The sequence below is a fragment of the Lynx rufus genome, unplaced genomic scaffold, assembly GCF_022079265.1.
Source record: "Lynx rufus isolate CCGP_SWC_20201006 ecotype Redwood Valley unplaced genomic scaffold, mLynRuf1.p SCAF_24, whole genome shotgun sequence".
NCBI lineage: Eukaryota > Metazoa > Chordata > Mammalia > Carnivora > Felidae > Lynx > Lynx rufus.
The window spans coordinates 13430931-13450119 of record NW_025814839.1 but is presented as its reverse complement, the minus strand read 5'-3'; the positions used below and the strand labels follow the sequence as shown (position 1 = coordinate 13450119).

At 39.4% G+C, this 19189-nt stretch overlaps 1 protein-coding gene and 1 non-coding gene across 12 annotated transcripts in view; both read left to right on the top strand.

Moving 5' to 3' along the window:
- The window catches only part of GIT2 (GIT ArfGAP 2), a 52049-nt gene that overhangs the window by 7134 nt on the left and 25726 nt on the right, over nucleotides 1-19189 (top strand). For 9 of the 11 annotated variants that reach the window (XM_047088206.1, XM_047088208.1, XM_047088203.1 and 6 more), the window contains exons 5-12: nucleotides 1963-2049; nucleotides 2163-2293; nucleotides 4456-4550; nucleotides 12369-12414; nucleotides 13545-13596; nucleotides 16910-16982; nucleotides 17235-17332; nucleotides 18344-18455. In XM_047088206.1, the coding sequence (XP_046944162.1) occupies nucleotides 1963-2049; nucleotides 2163-2293; nucleotides 4456-4550; nucleotides 12369-12414; nucleotides 13545-13596; nucleotides 16910-16982; nucleotides 17235-17332; nucleotides 18344-18455 (694 nt within the window). The remainder of the gene's footprint in view (nucleotides 1-1962; nucleotides 2050-2162; nucleotides 2294-4455; nucleotides 4551-12368; nucleotides 12415-13544; nucleotides 13597-16909; nucleotides 16983-17234; nucleotides 17333-18343; nucleotides 18456-19189) is intronic. The other 2 variants (XM_047088207.1, XM_047088204.1) reach the window with 1 other exon arrangement.
- Nucleotides 18678-18739, top strand: LOC124518562 (U7 small nuclear RNA). The gene has a single exon (XR_006963691.1). It is a non-coding gene; the product is annotated as a U7 small nuclear RNA (small nuclear RNA).

The following is a 19189-nucleotide window of genomic DNA, read 5'->3' as shown; positions in this document are numbered from 1 at the left end:
GTTTTGCTTGAAAAAAAACTTAAAGAGGAAGAAGGGAAAAACAACACAAAAACTCCTTTCTGTATTCTAAATAATTAATAACAGCCTTTTTTGGAATTGGTTTCATCTTTAATCTTAATTGAAATGGCAGCCATTCATCTTAGTGGAGGTACAAGGGCAAAGAGAAAAAATAAGTATGTATCTAGAAAACAATTTGTGTTTTTCAGATACAGTTTTAAAGTTGTATTTCTAGGAGCGCCTGGGTGGCTCAGTTGGTCAAGCATCTGGGACTCTTGACTTTGGCTCAGGCCATGGATTTCATGGTTCATGGGTTTGAGCCCCACGCTATCGGTGTGGAGCCTGGTTGGATTTTCTCTCTCTGTCCCTCCCCTGCTCATACTCTCTCTTTTTCAAAATAAATAAATAAAACTTAAAAAAATATTTTTTAATAAAACAATACAATTATATTTCTATAAGTTTTTTGATTAACTTTGAAATAGGAACCATCCTTGAGTTGTTTCTAGAAGGGACTGGAAAGCTTGAGGGACTTCTTTAGGCATCCAGGTTGTATACTGAGTAGGGTCTTCAGGAAGCAGGATGACTCAAAGCTGTAGTGCTCAGGATTCTTTATTATACTTGCAAAACGAGTAGCCGCCTTTCTTTATGTGGGCCTTTGCATGTTTTTGAGAGATGCCCTGAGAAATACGTATCTTTATTTTCAAAGCATTGCCTTTAGGAAATGTTCACGCAGAGCATGGGCACTCACAAGTCAGATTTTTTAAAGTTTGCATAGAAGTACATGTAATTGGGGGGCGCCTGTGTGGCTTAGTCAGTTGAGCGTCTGACTTCGTCTCAGGTCATGATCTTGCGGCTTGTGAGTTCGAGCCCCGCGTTGGGCTCTGTGCTGACAGCTCAGAGCCTGGAGCCTGCCTCAGATTCTGTGTCTCCCTCTCTCTCTGCCCCTCCCTGGCTCATGCTCTGTCCCTCTCTCTCAAAAATAAATAAACATTCCAAAAAAAAGAAGTACATGTAATTGTTTCTGTTAATTAATAAGGCTTGGCATGGGTTTTTTTTACCAATTGAAAATTATTAAATAAGCTAATTTTAAAAATAAGGCATGGATATAGTTGCTGCAGTAGGTTTCTGCATTCTTAGATTAAGAGATATGGCATTTTGGACAATTCTAGGTTGGACTTGAAGGAAAGCTCATCTTCTGCATGTGTAAAAGCTTTTCTGCAGTGGTACAGAATTTGGTATACACAGGCCTATTTCAATAGACCCTGGTTAATGTATTTGGTTAAAATCAGACTTGGTTAAAGTATTGTATACAGCGCCAAGAGTGGTGTTGTGGAGAGGGTGTGCTATAAGGCAGAATCCTGTAGTTTATGCGGTGTGGGATATGCAGTATATGGAGCGGGCCAATAACAACAGCAGATGATAACAACGGTTATAAAAACAACAGCAGCTGTATTCTTTGAGCATTTCCTGTGTACCAGGCTCCATGCAAAGCACTTTGTTATATCATTGACTCCTTACAGTAACCCTGTGAATAATAGGTGGCATCGTTATCACCATTTTAGAGATGAGAAAACGAAGGCTCAGATTGCTTAAAGAACTTCCCGCAAGGTCACACAACTTGAAGGGTGTATGGTTTGAAATTTTGGTCTTTGAGACTTCAGAACCATGTTCAACCCCCTTCTCATACTGCCTGTCACTCCAGGTCTGGCTGTGCCCCCTAGACAGATCATGTATCTGGGCCTGTCGGCTTTCCCAGCCCTTGTTTCCTTCTCAGTAAAGTGCACCTGGCCCCACCTGAGAACCCAGAGGTGGTTGTGACCAGCAAGGGAGAGACTGCTTCATCCATCTTACTGAGCTAAATGAAGATTGTTACTCACGTAATTTATGTTAAAATGATCTGCCAGTTGCTCTAGTACACCGTTCTTTACGCTTTTAGTAAACATTTTTTTGGTTTGTGTTTTTCAGCAACTCCATTCAAGCGTGAGAACAGGGAATCTCGAAACCTGTTTGAGGCTGTTATCTTTAGGAGCACAAGCCAACTTCTTTCACCCTGTGAGAAAAGCATGAATTGATTCAGATATTAAATTGAAACTAAGTGGGTTGTGTTTGTGTAGCCTTTAGTTTTATTTAATTTGCTTGTTTGCCTACTTTTTATTAATACTCAGGAAAAAGGAAACACCCCACTCCATGTTGCCTCCAAAGCAGGGCAGATTTTACAGGCGGAATTATTGGCAGTATATGGAGCAGACCCGGGCACACAGGATTCTAGTGGAAAAACTCCTGTTGATTATGCAAGGTAAGAGACCTAGATTCTGGTCGCTCCCTTGGTTAGGGATTATTTATATTGGGTATGATTCATTGTTAGGTGGCTAAATTGCATATGGTTAACATTTAACCCCTTGAAGTTAAGGATTTGCGTCCTATTATTTTGCAGATACAAACGAGCGCAGAGGCTGACAAAGTCACAGAGGGTAGACCCATTAACCAGTTAGCTTTCAGTCTTTCACGTGACTTAAAATGCAATGGTATTTGAGCCAAATCAAGTATCAAGAATTGCAGACCCCACCCCTCAGTTTTTTAACATGTTTAGTCATTGCTTGAACTTAAGAACAGATCCGTATGGATAGATCTATGATTAAACAAGTACAGGGTAAAATGTTAATTGTAGGTTTTAGGTAGCCGACATATGAGTGCTTGCTATAAAATTCTTCTTGGTTTAAAAACTTTGACTGTGAAATGCTGGAAGAATAAACAAATCCATAAATTAGTCTTGAATATCCTTTAAATGATAGAAGGTGGCTTATCTTTCTTCTTCTTGCAAATTAACTTTATTAACTGCAAGGCACTGTACTCTTTTCTGCAGAGGATAAAATGGGTGAGATGACAAAACTGTGCCTTCCCAGAATTTATTATCTCATAGAGGAGATGATTCAAAAATGCATGAAAGAGTTAAATGAAGCAAGATAACATGGAATTCATTGCCAGAATGGACAACTCATCTTAAAAGGCATATATAGGGTTTTTTCATTGTGGCCTAAATCATTAAGAAATTTCTTTAGTTGGACTTTGAAAAATGGGTTGGATTTGGGGGTGTGAAAGAGAAGCTAAGTAAGACATTCCAGGTGAAAAAGAAAGGCCTGAGTCAAGTTCAGGAGGGAGGGATGGATAGGGCACGTTCAGCACAGCAAAGTGCTTCACTGGATAGAGCAGGGTGAGCTGAGATACTGAGGAATATAGTATTTCATCAGATCTGAGACTCCGCCGATTGTACGGGTCATAATTATCTCATATACCACTAAAAAATGAGAAAAAACTCGGACAATTTAATGATGGATGGGGGCACCTGAGTCGCTCAGTTGGTAAACATCTGACTCTTGAGTTTGGCTCAGGTCACAGTCTTGCAGTTTGTGGGTTAGAGTCCTGCATTGGGCTCTGTGCTAATAGCGTGGAGCCTGCTTGGGATTCTCTCTCTGCTCCTCCCCTGCTCTTTCTCTTAAAATAAATAAATAAACTTAAAAAAAATAATGATGGATGTACCATCAATTGTCACATACTTCCTGATTTCACAGCTGTTTAAAAAAATGAGGAAAAAAAGATGCGTATCTCAGAAATCAAACGTGTAGTATGTTGGAGGAATATTCTGTAGTGTCTTGAATGGTGGGAAGAGAAACTGACAGAAACTAGGCTTTATCTTTTAAGAGGAAGTGAGCCCTAGGTACATGGTACTATCACTTACATTGGAATTTCCTCATGTGTACCTTGCATATATAATAGTCTCTCAATGTAATAACTTATTTATGTGCCGTGTTACCAGAAGGATTTCAAACAGTTTAAATACTTATTTCATAAGACACTAAAGGCAAACCTAATGTTTTCTGTTATGGAAATTGAAGTTAAGGATGTAAAATAGTTACAGGTGTGAGCTGTGTGTTCTTTTTGGTCTCTCCCTGAATTAAAGACCTTGAAGTGGTTACTGAACTCATCCAGAGTCAGACTGGCTGCAAGAGCCTCTAGGGGAAGGACCTTCTTCATAATACTGATGTTCACACTCATCCCATCCTGACTGATTCAGAATTTCCGAGGTTGGGGCCTGGATATCTGTATGTTTTCTAAAGCATTCTAATTCAATTTTGAGAACCTGTACTCTAGACCATTTATTAGTTTTATGTTGTACCTCCTTAGATGAAGTTATTCTTCATCCCTCACAGAAGTCCATGATTTCCTTATTAAGTATTGTTTTGTAAATTAAAGGAAAGGGAGTAGTTCAGATTACAAAAAGTTTATAGAGGTGGGAATAAGAGTAGACCTTGGAAGTTTACCTCACACAAAAGGTTGATTATTCTGAGAAGTTGCATTTGGTAAATTGCTCAGGTGTCTTGGAAGACATCTCTGTCCTTTTTTATTCTAGACCCAGTGGCTGGTGAGGAATATAACTGGTACTTTGTTTTCTCTTGATAGGCAAGGAGGGCACCATGAGCTGGCAGAGCGTCTTGTAGAAATACAGTATGAGCTGACTGACAGACTAGCCTTCTATCTCTGTGGCAGGAAACCAGGTGAGTGAAAGGCTAGTGGCCTCTCCACACCTTCAGTCAGTCAGCCTCTGGAAAAACAAGTTGGGATGCTGTTACTGCTGTTATACTGCTTTAACATATCCTCAAGAAAAGTACAAATAAATAAGGATTTTTACTTGAAATAACTATAGCATTTTCAGTTTCATGCAAAGGATATAAGGGTAGTCAAATCTCCTTGAATTTTAGTCTCTAAGACTTTATTTTAGCTCCAGAGGAGTGACTGTTTCAAGAATCAGCACAATTGAACCAAAATTGAATGTACACCATAGTTCTTGCACACAATGGAACTGGGATCGGAAGAGCAGAGCAGTAACTTGTGTAGTTATTTGAAGAATTCTGCTATAAAAGGAATGGAAAAGGGGTGCCTGGATGGCTTGGTTGGGTGTCTGACTATGACTCAGGTCGTGATCTCACGGTTCATGAGTTTGAGCCCTGCGTCAGGCTCTGTGCTGACAGCTCAGAACCTGGAGCCTGCTTCAGATTCTGTGCCTCCCTCTCTCTCTGCCCCTCCCCCGCTAACTCACTTTCTCTCTGTCTCTCTCTCTCTCTCTCTGTCTCTCTCAAAAATGAATAAACTTAAAAAAAAAAAAAAGGAATGGAAAAGAGGTCAAAAGTAAACTTTGCCATTAGCCAACTTTATTTATGAAGCAGAACTAGGGTCAGCAAACCATGGTCTATGGGCCAAATCTAGCCTGTCACCTGTTTGTTTAAATAAAGTTTTGTTGTAAGATAGCCCTGCCTATTCATTTACATATTGTCTGTGGCTGCTTTCACACTACTACAGCAGAACTGAGTAGGTTGAGGGGAGCCTGGCCGGCTCAGTTGGCACAGCATGTGACTCTTGATCTTGGGGTCATGAGTTTCAGCTCCCCATTGAGTGCAGAGATTACGTAATTAAAGAAGGAAAGAAAGGAATAGGTTGAGTATTTGCAAGAGAGATCATATGGCTGCAAAGCCAAAAATGTTACCGTCTGGGCCCTTACAGAAAGTTTGCCAGTTCCTGATTAGGATATCTTCGTGCACATATACAGCAGTTCCCTAACCTGGCTGTATTACAGAGTTAGAGCCCCTGGTGTGTTCTACTTCCCAGTGAGATGGGGTGAGCATACCCCACCGTTTCTTTCCTGCTAATACGATAAAAACCCTGGACCAAATGCGTGGACTAGCTATCTGAGGACTCTGGCTGGTGGTTTAGGAACTCAAAGTACCACGGAGCTAGTGGTGAGTGTCCTGTCTATTTTACTTCTGAGATGGCCTTGGAGATGGCCTGAAACCTGGAAGTGCGGAGCAGGTGCAAGAAGCCTTCTCTCTCTGGTCTAAGGAGCAGTAAATGAGATTCCTACAGGACAGAGAGGTGGGGGATTCCCCTGGGGTTTTTTTTCTCCTCCTCCTTTTCCTCCCACCCTAGACCCTAGGCACTCCTGTGGCAATGGCAGCACAGCTGCCTGAGTCTCTGACCAAGAGCGTGAGAGGAATTCTGATTGCTTTTATTTTTCTCTCTGTTCTCTTGCCACTTGGCCCAGGAGGCAGAGCCTAACCTGGTCTGTTGTCTGCTAAAACAAAAATGTTAACATTCTCCATAGAATTTAAAGAAGACTCAGAGTCTCACAATATCATATTCAAAACGTTCAGGATATCAACCGTAATTACTTGACATACAAAGAACCAGGAAAATCCCAAAAGACTTGCAGGGGAAAATGCAGTCAACAAAGGCCATCCCCAGATGACACAGATGTTGGAATTAACACAGTCTAAAGCAATAGGAACATCATGGTTAAAGAAGTAAGTGTGAATGTTCTTGAATCACGTAGAAATATAGAAGGTCTTAGTAGAAAAACAGAAGATACAGAAATGAACCAGATAGAAACGTTGAACTGTGGGACACCTGGGTGGCTCAGTCAGTTGAGTATCCCCCCCCTGGAGTTTGGCTCAGCATGATTTCGCTGTCGTGAGATTGAGCCCCACATTGGGCTCTGCTCTGGCGGTGGAGAGCCTGTTTGGGATTCTCCTGTCTCCGCCCCAATCCCTACCCCTGCCCACACCATCTCTCAATCTCTCTCTCTCTAAAAAATAAATAAACATTAAAAAAAAAAATGTTGAACTGAAAAATACAGTAACTAAAAATTTAAAACTCATGGATGGGCTTAAAAGATTGGAGATGGCAAAGAAAAAACTCAATGAATTGAAATACATCACTAGAAATTACCCAGTTTGAGCAACAGAGAGAATAAAAAAGTGGGAGGAAAAAGAAATTGAACACAGAGCCCCAGGGATGTAGGAGACAATATCAGAAAGTTATGTTTTTATCTTCAGACTCCCAGAAAGAGATCAGAAAGCGTGGTGCAGAAAAAATATTGAAGAAACATGGGTTCACAACAACTCTAAATTTGGCAAAAGACAGACTTGCAGATTCAAGAAAGCTCAGAGAATCCCAAACAGGATAAACTCAATGAAATCCTCATTCAGACACATCAAAATCAAACTGCTGAAAACTAAAGACAAAACATTTGAAAGCAGCCAAGGAAAAAAACTGACATATAACATATAAAAGGACAGTTATTTGAATGACTATGAATTTTAATTGGAAACCATGGAGACAAGTACTGAAAAAAAGAAAAGAACTGTCAGCTCAGAATTCCATTTCCAGTGAAAAGAACCTTCAAGAACGAAGGCAAAATATATTTTAAGATGAAGGTAAGAGAACTAGTTGCTCTAACAGAAATGCTAAGGAAAGTCTTTTGGTAGAAGGGAAATGATACCAGAGGGAATCTGGAACTTCAGGAGTAAACAAGAACAACTGAAGTGATAAATATCTGGATAAATATAAGAGATTTTATTTTCCTCTTAAGTTCTTTGAGATATGAGTGAGTTTAATGCAGAAGTTACAGTATTGTCTAGTGGGATTTTCAGCCTATGTCACTGGGATACATTTGATAGCTACGACATAAAAAGGGAGCAGGTAAAAGAAATACAGAGATAAAGTTTCTGCATTCATCTTAAAATGGCAAAATATTATTTCTAAGTAGACTAAAAGGTTATGTGTACTGTAATGCCTAGCACAATCACTAAAATTGGACTATACAGTGATATGTAGTCAAAACATCTAGAGATAAAATTGAATGTTAAAAATTACTCAAATATTATCAAAAGATACTTTAATTCAAAACAATCCAGAAAAGAGAGAAAAGGGGAGAGATAGGCACAAAAACTGAGGCCCAAACAGAAACTAAATAATAAAATCATAGACTTAAATCCAAACATATGAATAATTACATTAAATGTTAATGATCTAAATGTACTAACTAAAAAGCTAATAAGATTGTCAGAATGGATTTAAGACAGTAAGCTCTAACTGCTATCTACAAGAAACCCACTTTAAATATAATGATAGAGGTAATTTAAAAGCAGAAAGGTATAAAAAGATACACCATGCAAACACTAAGTGAAAGAAATCTAGAGGGGTTGTATTAACATCAAAATAGACTTTGAGAGCAAGGAAAATTAGCAGGGATAGAGAGGGACATAACTTGGTGATGCAGTCAATTCACCAAGAAGATGTAACAGTTCTGAATGTGTATACACCCAGCAACAGAGTTTCAAAATCCATGAAGCAAATTTTGATAGAACTGAAAGGAGAAATCCACAATTCTTGGATATTCATTCAGCAGTCTTCATTTAGTAACAGAACTGGTGGATAGAAAATCAGCAAAGATACGGGGCACCTGGCAGGCTCACATGCAACTTTTGAACTTGGGATCATGAGTTCAAGTCCCATGTTGGGCATGGAGCCTATTTAAAATAAATAAATTAATTTAATTAAAATCAGCAAAGATAGCAAGCTGAAACCCGTCAACCAACTGCATCTAGTTGACATTTATAGCATGCTCTGCCTAACATTTTCAGAATAAAATGAATTCTCGTGCTCACGTGAGTACTCACTCTCAAAATAAATAAACTTAAAAATAAATAAAAGAATTAAAATTCTACAGAGTATATTCTCTGACCATAATGGAATTAAGCTAGTAATAAATAATAAAAATATAACTTGGAAATAACCAGATGCTTAGAAATGAACAACACAGTTCTTTTTTTTAATTATTATTATTTTTTATTTTTAGAGAGAGGGAAAGCACAAGTTAGAGAAGGGCAGGGGGAGAGAGAATTCCCAAGCAGCCTCCACACAGAGTGCAGAGCCCAATGCTGGGCTCGATTCCACCACCTTGGATCATGACCTGAGCCAAAATCAAGAGTGAGATGCTCAACCAACTGAGCGATCCAGGTGCCCAACAACACAGTTCTAAATATAAGTCTAAGAGGAACTCTTAAGGGAAATTAGAAAATACTTTCAGATGAATGAAAGTACAACATGCCGAAATTTAAGGGATGCTGCTAACGCAATGCTTAGAGGAAATTTTATAGTATTAAATTCTTACATTAGAACACAAGAAAGGTCCTCAACCTAAGCTTTCCCCTTAAGAAACTATGAGTTTCTTACTGCTTACTCATCTGAAAAGATGAGTAAAATAAACTCTAAGCAAGTAGGAGGTGGGAAATAATAGATAAGAGTGGAAATCAATGAAATTGAAAAAGGAAAGCAGTAGAGAGAAATTAATGAAACCAGAAGCTGATTCTTTGAAAATTTCAATGAAATTGATAAAGGTCTACCCATATTATAAATAATTCTATGCACACAAATTGGACAACTTAGATAAAATTAACCAATTCCTGGGGCACCTGGGTGGCTCGGTCGATTAAGTGTCAGACTCTTGATGTTGGCCTAAGTCATGATCTCACGGTTCGTGAGCTCAAGCCCTGTGTCAGGCTCTGCACTGACAACGCGGTGTCTTTCTCTGCCCCTTCCCTGCTCGCTCATGCATGTGAACTCACTGTCTCTCTCTCTCCCTTCCTCCCACTCTCAAAATAAACTTAAAAAAAAGGTAACCATTCCTTGAAAACCACAAACTACCAACCACCACCCAATAAGAAAGAGATCATGTAAATCCATAATCTTACATTTTAAAGAATTTGAATTTGTACTTTAAAATCTTCCATTTAAGAAAACCCCAACCCAGATGATTTCACTGTTAAGTACTGTGAACTAGCTGAAGTGGTGTTGCCATATAACTATACAACAGATACGCTTGATGACTCATGTGATTTGCTAGCTTTGCAATTATGATACTTAATGGGTATTTTTAAGTGTTAGGAATTCACTTTTCAGGTTTTGCACATTAAATGAAACTATTCTACCAAGTATTTGAAGAAGAAATAACATTAATTCTGCATGATATTTAGAAAATAAAAGGTAGGAAACACCTCTGAAGTCATTTTGTGAAGCCACCGTTACCCTGGTACCAAACCCAGCAAAAACAGCACAAAAAAATAGCCCTCGTGAACATGGACACCAAAATCCTCAACAAAGTGTTAGCAGATCAAATCCGACCATATATATATATATATATGTATCATAACCAAGTAAGGTTTCTAAATGCCAAAACTGATTAAATATTTGAAAATCATTTAATGTGATTTATCACATTAACAGACTGAAAAAAAGTCATCAATCTTATCAGTTGATGCAGAAAAATATGTAACAGAATTCAACATTCTTTCATGATAAGAAAAGAGCAAACTTAGAATAGAAAGGACTTCCTTAACCTGATAAAGAGTATCAGTAGAGACCCACAGCTAACATCTTCCTTAATGACGAAAGATTGAATGTTTTTGCTTGACTATCAGAAACAAGGCCAAGATGTCTACTCTTACCACTCTTATTCAACATTGCTCTGGAAATCCTAACCAGTGCCATAAGGCAAGAAAAACAAAAGGCATATAGATTGGAATGAAACAGATACAATTCATCATAAATGAGATGGTTTCTATGTTGAAAATCCCAAGGAATCTACAGTTCTTAGAACAAATAAGTGAGTTTAGCAAGGTTGCAGAATGAATACAAGGGAAGCAATCAAAAATCAATCATACTTCTGTAGATTAGCATTGGATAATTGGAGACTGAACCTAGAAAAACAGTAACATTTATAATAGCTCCACATTGGAAGCTTAGGTAGAAATCTGGCAAAATATTTGTGGGATCTGCATGCTGAAAACTACCAAATGCTGAAAGCAATCCAGGAAGACCTGAATAAGTGGAAAGAGAACTCTTCATGGGTTGGAACACTCAATAGAGTTAACGTCATTTCTCTACAAATTAATTTGTAAAGTTAGTGTAATTCAAGGATTTTCTTGCATACTTGGATGTGCTGATTCTAAAATTTACATGGAAAGGCAGAGGAACTAGAATAGCCAAGAGACCATTTTGCAAAAGAAGGAGAATGTGGGCAGAATCACACCATCCAATTTTAACTCTTGCTGTCAAGTTTTGCTGTACTCAGACGGTGAAGAGACAGACATACAAGTCTTTGAAACAGTAGACAGCATCCAGGAGTAGACACACAAATATGTTCAGTTGATTTTGGATAGTTGCAAAGGCAATTCAGTGGAGGAAGATAGTCTTTTCAGTGTTGGAGGAACTGGGCATCCATGTGCAGAAGTAGAAACTTCAGTACCTCCCACACTGGCGTAAAAACTAAAAATAGATCATAGATCTAAATGTAAAACTATAAAATGTCTAGAAGAAAATCTGTGATCTTGCATTAGGTGAAGTGTTTAGATGTAACATAAAAGCACAGTCCATAAAAGAAAATACTGATGAATTGGACTTTGTCAAAATTGAAAGCTTTTGCTCTGCAAAAACTGTAATTAAGAGAGTGAAAAACAAGCCACAGCCTGGGAGAAAATACTAGGAAATCACATGTCCAACAAAGAACTTGGATCCAGAATATTTATACCTAAATATATAAAATTCAAATGTAAGAAAACAAACAGCCCTATAAAAACCGGGCAAAGACCATATCCAGATGACAAATGAGCACATGAAGTGAGGCGCTCAGCATCATCAGCCATTAGGGAAATGCAAATTAAAAGCACAGTGAGGTACCGCTACACGCCTTTTAGAATGACTGAAATTTAAAAACCCCTAAGAAACTGGCAATCTGAATGGGAAGATGTGAAGCAACTGTAACTGTCATACACTGCTGGTTGGAAAACAAAATGATAGAGCTACTCTGTCAAAAAGTCTAGCAGTTTCTTACCAAGTTGTGCACACATTGACCTAATACCTCCACAACCTAGCAGTCCCACTGCTAGCTATTTATCCAAGAGAAATAAAGACTGATAGTTACACAAAAACCTGTATGTGAATGCATAGAATGGCTTTTTATTCATTGGCATGTGATCAGTGCCCTCCAAAAGCTAGGTGAGGACTAGGTTATTAAGCCCTGCCTGGATCTGCCAAGACCGCCTGCCTCAGCCCTGATGGTTTTATGCTAATTGATTAATTTGAAGGTGAGCCACAAGACCCCAAGGGTGCTCCCCCATCCCACATGGAGAGCTGATGGAAGCTTGCTCTGAGCTTATTCAGCTCCCCACAAGTTCTGTCCGTAACTAAAGGTCATCAGTTATACTGGGGATGGATGAAGTGTAGGATTAACGTGAACATAACCTTTCTGCCTAATGGTGTCTGGACCTTTGTATCAGTTGAAAATGGGACTGTGATTCTTGCTACTGGCCAGGCCTTAGGGAGTTTGTAGCCAAACTGGCAACCTCTGCCCCTCCCACATAATTCCTAATTATGAGAAAATGCTAATTGCAAAATGTAAATTGAAAAAATAATTACGGTGTTTCTTTATAGATCCTATCAGTGTTTGTATGACCAAAACTTTGGCTTGATTTCTCTTTCAGATCACAAAAATGGACAGCACTTTATAATACCTCAAATGGCAGACAGGTAAGGCTGTTGAAATACCAATCAATTTTATCTGTCACTGTTATTTCCTTGGTTGTATAGTGTTTAAGTGTATTATATTTTGTATTTAACAAAGCCCATACATTTTTCTCTTTTATGGCTATACAATTTGGAAATAAGACGGCTGTAAGTAAACCACCATGTAAAACTTAAGCTTGAAAGAGTACACGTAACAAATTTACTAGTAAGAAAATTGGAGTTAGGGATGTCCCAATTTTAGCCAGTTGGGACAGTGTATTGTGTCTATAGATATCTCAGAATATTTCTGTATTGTAATAGAAGATATTCTTTGTCTATAACCATGACTGGCAAAATTTTTAAGGGCTGAATAATAAATATTTTAGGCTTTGTGGGCCACACAGCCTCTGTCACAACTATTCTGCCAATTGTAGATGCACGCATCCGTGAATGTTATGTAAATGAAGGGCATATCAGTTGCAAGAAGATTTTATTTCTGGACACTGAAATGTGGATTTCATAGAATTCTTCACATTATGAAATATTTTTCTTTTGTTTTGGGATTTTTTTTCCCAAACCATGTAAGAATGTAAAAACATTTAGCTCAGGAACCGAACAAAAAAATGGGCTATAATCTGCCTACCCCTGGTCTGTGAGGTTAGATGAGTTCACAGCTGCAGGAATGAACTTGAAATTCTTATTTAACCAATTACCTTTGCACAAATACTGTCAAGAGTTTATGAAATGATTAGCTGCTGTTCTAGATGTAATCTTGCCCTTCTGGTTTTTCTCATTCTGCCCTTTGCGTATTTCCTTCTGTCATGCTTTTTTTTTTTTTTTTTTTAATACTTTAAGAATTGTGACTTCTCACATAAAGGGGTTGGCGACTAGCCTGGCAGTAGTTTTTGTCTTTTAGTTATCCGGTGATTATTTTTCCCTTTACTATGTTACCTGAGCATGATATTTCTAAAAGGAGTTACAAGTTTTTGTGTTCAGAGTTTTCTCACTAACTCTAATGGGCTGTAGAATTTTTGTTTCTGACCATGTCCATGAACTGTAATTAATGTCTTGATGCCTTGACTATCTTAATCTTCTGCCAAGCTCACAAAAATGGTTTTTATTTATGTGCTTATTAGTTTTGTACATTTTCTTAGCAGCCTGGATTTGTCTGAATTGGCAAAAGCTGCTAAGAAGAAGCTTCAATCTGTGAGTATCTCTGTTTCCTAGTGAAGTTCAGTGTGGAGTTCAGTTCATGCATCCTGCTAATTCCTATCCTTAGCCCGTTACCTGTTACATCAGATGACTTTTCATACTCTCAGATGTTGTTAAATCAGAAGCAGAGCACTGAGTATGTAGAGAAGAAGATGGGAAGTACTATTAAGTTTAGTAGATCCAATTTATTGGCTCTGCTTCAAGTAATGGCGTTTTTTCTCTGTCGTTTTCAAAGTGAAGACTGTGCCTTTGACATTAGGAAGCTGTTTCTTTTCATAAGAGTTCCTTAGTTTCTCTCCCTGTAAAACAGTAAGCGGGACACACTTCGTAGGATTCCTTCCGGTAGCCTTATAGCACACTAGGGAATGGCACAATTTGGTACTGGAATGGTGAGTACCGCAGCTCCACCCGCTGCCATCTGGGGTCCAGCCGCCAGTATCATGGTCTTGCTTAGCCCGCTTCATTCATCAGAGCTTTGTAAGTGCATGCTGTCGAGGGCTGGTGGTCCTGCCCCGGGTGTGCACTCAGAGCTCACCCAGCTCCCTTCGGTCTGCATACTTCTTTCCAGCCTGCCCACCTCAGCCCTAGTCAGGACCCTGACCAGCCAGCTTCTCTGGGAGCGCTTTCCCTTTGTTGGGCCCCCCCCCCCCCAGTTGAAGCCTCACCAGGGTGCTTCCCCAACCACTGTAACCACCAGATTTCCAGCCTCTGGCTGTCCTCACAGCCCTCTGGATCTGAACCAAGATTCCTAACTTCTTTTCTTCACCTCAAAGAGTGTCATCCAGTTCTCACCATTCAGTTTTTGCCCTGCTTTCCATCTGATTCCCGCTGCGTACCTGCGCACATGCATGTGTGTGTTTGTGCGTGTGTGTGCATGCACACATGTGTGCAAGCGCAAGTGTTTGTTTCTTTTTGGGTTTACACTCTCTAAGGCCACCTTCAGGTCCTCTCTCGGGAATCCTGTCTTTTTGCAGTCTTCTCCTTCCCCAGCTTCCAGCCCTTTTGTCGTTCAAGTAACTGAAATCTGACCACCTTGACAGTATAGGTGAAGTTTCCCCAAGCCTGACTCTGAAGCTGCACCTCTCCCCTAATGTAGGACTTTCTCCTCGTTCCTCTTCACTAGCGCTCCAAATAATACTAAGTACTGAATATGACATACAAGTGAGTCTATCGTTACTAGTATTTGTGATATGAAATAAATGTATTTTATGCAATCTGGTGTCTCTGTGTTCTGTATCTGTGGTTTTGTGTGTCTGTGTGTTTTATCACCTTTCTTAAATTAAGGCGGTCATATGGTAGCATGATTAAGATGATAACCTTTGGAATCAGATAGCACCAAATAGTCTGTGATTTCATTTTAATTACTTAAGAGTATATAAGCCAATTTTTATTTTAAATAATTCAGACGTTATAGATAATACTCAGGCTCCCTTAACTAACCTACATTTGCTAGACTGAAAACCGCATAAAGGTGGGGTTATGTCTGTAATCTCTAGCATGTGGCAGGCACTAGACAAATATGTGGAACAAAGTTGAGTACAGATCCCAAGAACCTGGGCTGTGGTCAGACTGGTCAGTTAGAGAGCTCATCTCTGACAAGCTCCTTAGCCTTTGTGCGCTGTGGTGTCCTCTCCTGGAAAGAGGACTTACGATCCATCAGTGGCTGCAGATCTGAACTGCTCAGTGAGACAGGCTGCTGTCAATACCTATTGACCCCACCCAGTGGTCTCCTCACAAGGGACAGCTTGATCAGTGCCACAGCTTGATCAGAGTGTTGTCCCACAGTATCTCCCTCCCTGATAAGAAACTGAGAAAAATATAATTAGACTAATGTGTTTCTTGAATTAGTTAAGCGTTAACATTTGGAGAGACTTAAACTTGGATCTCAGGTCCATTACTTGCTGGCTTTGTGGCTTTAGGCAAGCTGCTAATTTCTGGGCCTCAATCTCCTTGTCTGTAGGGTGGGATGATCATAGTTTCTATCTGCACAGAAGTGTCATGAGTATTAATATGATGACAGTAGCACAGTACCTGAGGTGTGAGCCCTCAGTATTGCTGTTGTAGTTACTGTCAGTAATAATAATCTTAGCTTGTAGCCCCTTATTGGAAAGAGACCGATATTTGTGATGCAAGTTTAGGTCTCCAGTCGCTCGTCACCTTATCCAGCAAAACGCTATCAGAGCTTATTTTCAATTACAAATATAAGTTAACCACACTAGAGAAAATTTGGAAAATGGACAAGGGGAATCCTTTTCATTCACTGTATTCTTAATGGATTCAGGCACAGTATTTTGATATGTTTCTTCTAATTCTCGTTTCATATGCCTATCATTTTTTTTTAATGGAAGCTCAATCATAATTATAGGATTTTATATCCTGCTTCTTTCATCCAGCAATTGTATTCATTTTAGCAAGCTCTCACAAGGTCTGTGTAGCCAGCATTTTAAATTGCCACATAAAATACCTTCTGGTCAGCGTGTGCTGGATATTTCCTGGGCCCCATCTCTGTGCCAGGTACTGTGGGTGGACGTAAGGAATACGGTCAGGAATAAAAGACATTCAGTGTCAACTAAAAAGTGACTGCCACCAAACATCTGGGTGTTTTTTATGAGGGGAAAAGTGCAGAGAACTAGAGCCACCTGGTGGACGCTTAGCCTCATGTGGCTTGAGGAAGACCCTGAGTGTTTTGTTTATCCCAGTGGCCGCCAGGCAGGTGTTCCAGGCAGTGTGGAGATTGTTTTGTTGGCCAACACTGCACAATGTACTGAGTATAGACAGGTGTTTTTTGCTGGGGACACTTGGTTTGGGGGATTGGAAGCCTGCTTACTGAAGAATACAGCAGAGACTTGCTGAAGTCTGGGTGGTAGCTTGTGCGGTGGCATGTTTTATCTTTTCAGAATGGCATGTTTTGGCGTCTCTATCCCATCAAGGGTTTAGGATTCTTTATATTCAGAGGCACTGGCAGTTGCTCACGAGCAGAAGAGGGGGACTTTAAAGGGTGATGTCACGTGAAGAGTGGAGAACTGGACCCTACTTTTGAGATTGTGCACTTCAGATGCCTCTTACTCCTTCATAGCACACCCCTGTCTACCTATTACAAAGGAGTGAGGCTGCTGTGGGAGGCAGAAATTTCTAGAGGAGCTGTACTGTTCTGGAAATGTTATTGTCTGTTTAACAGTCGGTATTTTACTAAGCACTGGCTTTGGATAAGACATTGGAGATCAAAGGGTGAATAAGTCACAATGCCCACTCATTCTGCTAGTGTTAATCCTTATCCCTTGTGTTCCTGATATTTTTTTACTTGCAGCTAAGTAATCATTTGTTTGAAGAACTTGCCATGGATGTGTACGATGAAGTTGACAGGCGAGAGACTGATGCAGGTGACTGAACACGTGGCTTTTTCTAATAAGCTTCTGTTGTCAGTGGGCAGTGACAAGCTGCCCACCTCAGTGTTTTACTTGCCTGATTTCTCCTGTCCTGATGATGCGTGTGTCGACATTTACTTTTGTGTATGTTGGTTTCGGAGTGTGCTTCCCTGAGTCTCCCTCATGACATGGGAGCCGCGGCTGTCAGAGGGGCGGTGGCGCACCCATGGTGATAAGATTCTATCTCTGGCTCTTTCCTCTGGCTAGTCTGGCTTGCCACGCAAAACCACAGCACCCTGGTAACCGAGACAACTGTCGTCCCCTTCCTTCCGGTCAATCCTGAGTACTCTTCAACACGGAATCAGGCAAGTGGCCGAATCTGAGAAGGAACTGGTAGTGTTATTTGGAGAATGGCTGATAACATGGTATTTCATTTTCCCAGGACAGGTATTTTACATTTTTGTTTGATTAAAATGTTAACTGTCCTTTATATATATACACACACACACGCGCGCACAAAAAACTCAAGAAATTGGTAAGAAAAGCAAAAAATGTAAACAGAAGCCTGTCAAAGAATATGAAACAATTCACGAAGGAAATATAAATGGCTTACAAATGTGAAGAAATGTTTAACCTTATTAGTGATCCAAGAAAGCATTAATGAAAATTTCATCAACCCAATTAATAAAGAATGTAATAAAGGATACTTGAAGCTGGTAGGGGTATGGTGAAATGGGCTTTCTGATGCTGCAGGTAAGAGTTTCTGTTGCTGTAGACTTCAGAAAGTCAGTTTGTTAACTGATTTTAAAAGCCTCAAAATTAAGTCCATCCTTTCACACCAGAAATCTTTAGTTGGGAATATATGCTAGTAAAATAAAAATACAAAGAATTGTGCACGGTGATTTTCTTCAAAGCACTGTATAAAATAATAGAGCATTCAAAACAGCCTAAGCACCCATAATGAGGAGAAAAGTTGAGTAAATTGGGAAGGGTTTTTAATGTTTATTGATTAATGGCAATGGCAGTTCCCAGCATTTTTAACTTTACCTTGAAGTTTTACAGTTTTCTTCCAAATTTTTCATTATTGGGTCTACTCTAAAATTGAATTGTAATGGAAAAAAGCATCAGGTAGAAACATTTTGTTTTTGTTCAGAAATGTGCACTGTGAGAATTTAAATGGTATCTAGTTCTCTTATGTAGATGGTTCTAGACTATTTGCAAGGAAAACATTGATGTGTGACTCCATTAACCTGCGGTGGTACTTTGATCATGTTTGGAAGTCTGCTGAAATCTGACGATAGTGTAACTGGTTTTATGTGAATATTGACGCATATGTTTTCACATGTGGAAATATTTCCAATTATTTTCTCACTCAGGGCAGACAGAAACTAGCTCGGTTTAACGCCCATGAGTTTGCCACACTGGTCATCGACATTCTCAGTGATGCCAAGAGGAGACAGCAAGGCAGTCCTCTTTCTGGTTCAAAAGGTAACTGTTTCAAACCACTAAATGTTTGCTTCTTTGGTCTTCTAAACTTGACACACGTGTTAAGTTTAAAATGACAAACTAATTAAAGCAGTCATAATGAAAAGTTTACCTTTTTTGAGCCCTGATGAATGATAAATATTTCAGTGTTACTAACTGCTATTCAAATTTACCTTATATGTTTCTTCCTCTTAGATCACCTATCTTCCTATAGAATTGCATCCGGAGTGTTACAGCTCTTTTAGAATTTGTCTGTCAGGTTTTCCAGTCCTTACTGGAAACCCCCCAACTCCTCCCAGTTAAAAAAAAAACAAAAAATGCATCCTGAAATTAACCCAAAAGTCTGACTTAGATCTTATTAAAGGGCATAAGAAAATCAACCCTCTTAATTGATATTACAGCTTACCTGCTGTTGCTTACATACAAAACTGAGTTCTAAATAATTAAAACTTGTTACTATAAACTTTAGATGTCTTCAGTAAGAATTGTTGTGGTTTAAAATTGTAGGGGCGCCTGGGTGGCGCAGTCGGTTAAGCGTCCGACTTCAGCCAGGTCACGATCTCGCGGTCCGTGAGTTCGAGCCCCGCGTCAGGCTCTGGGCTGATGGCTCAGAGCCTGGAGCCTGTTTCCGATTCTGTGTCTCCCTCTCTCTCTGCCCCTCCCCCGTTCATGCTCTGTCTCTCTCTTTGTCCCAAAAATAAATAAACGTTGAAAATAAAAATTAAAAAAAAAAAAAA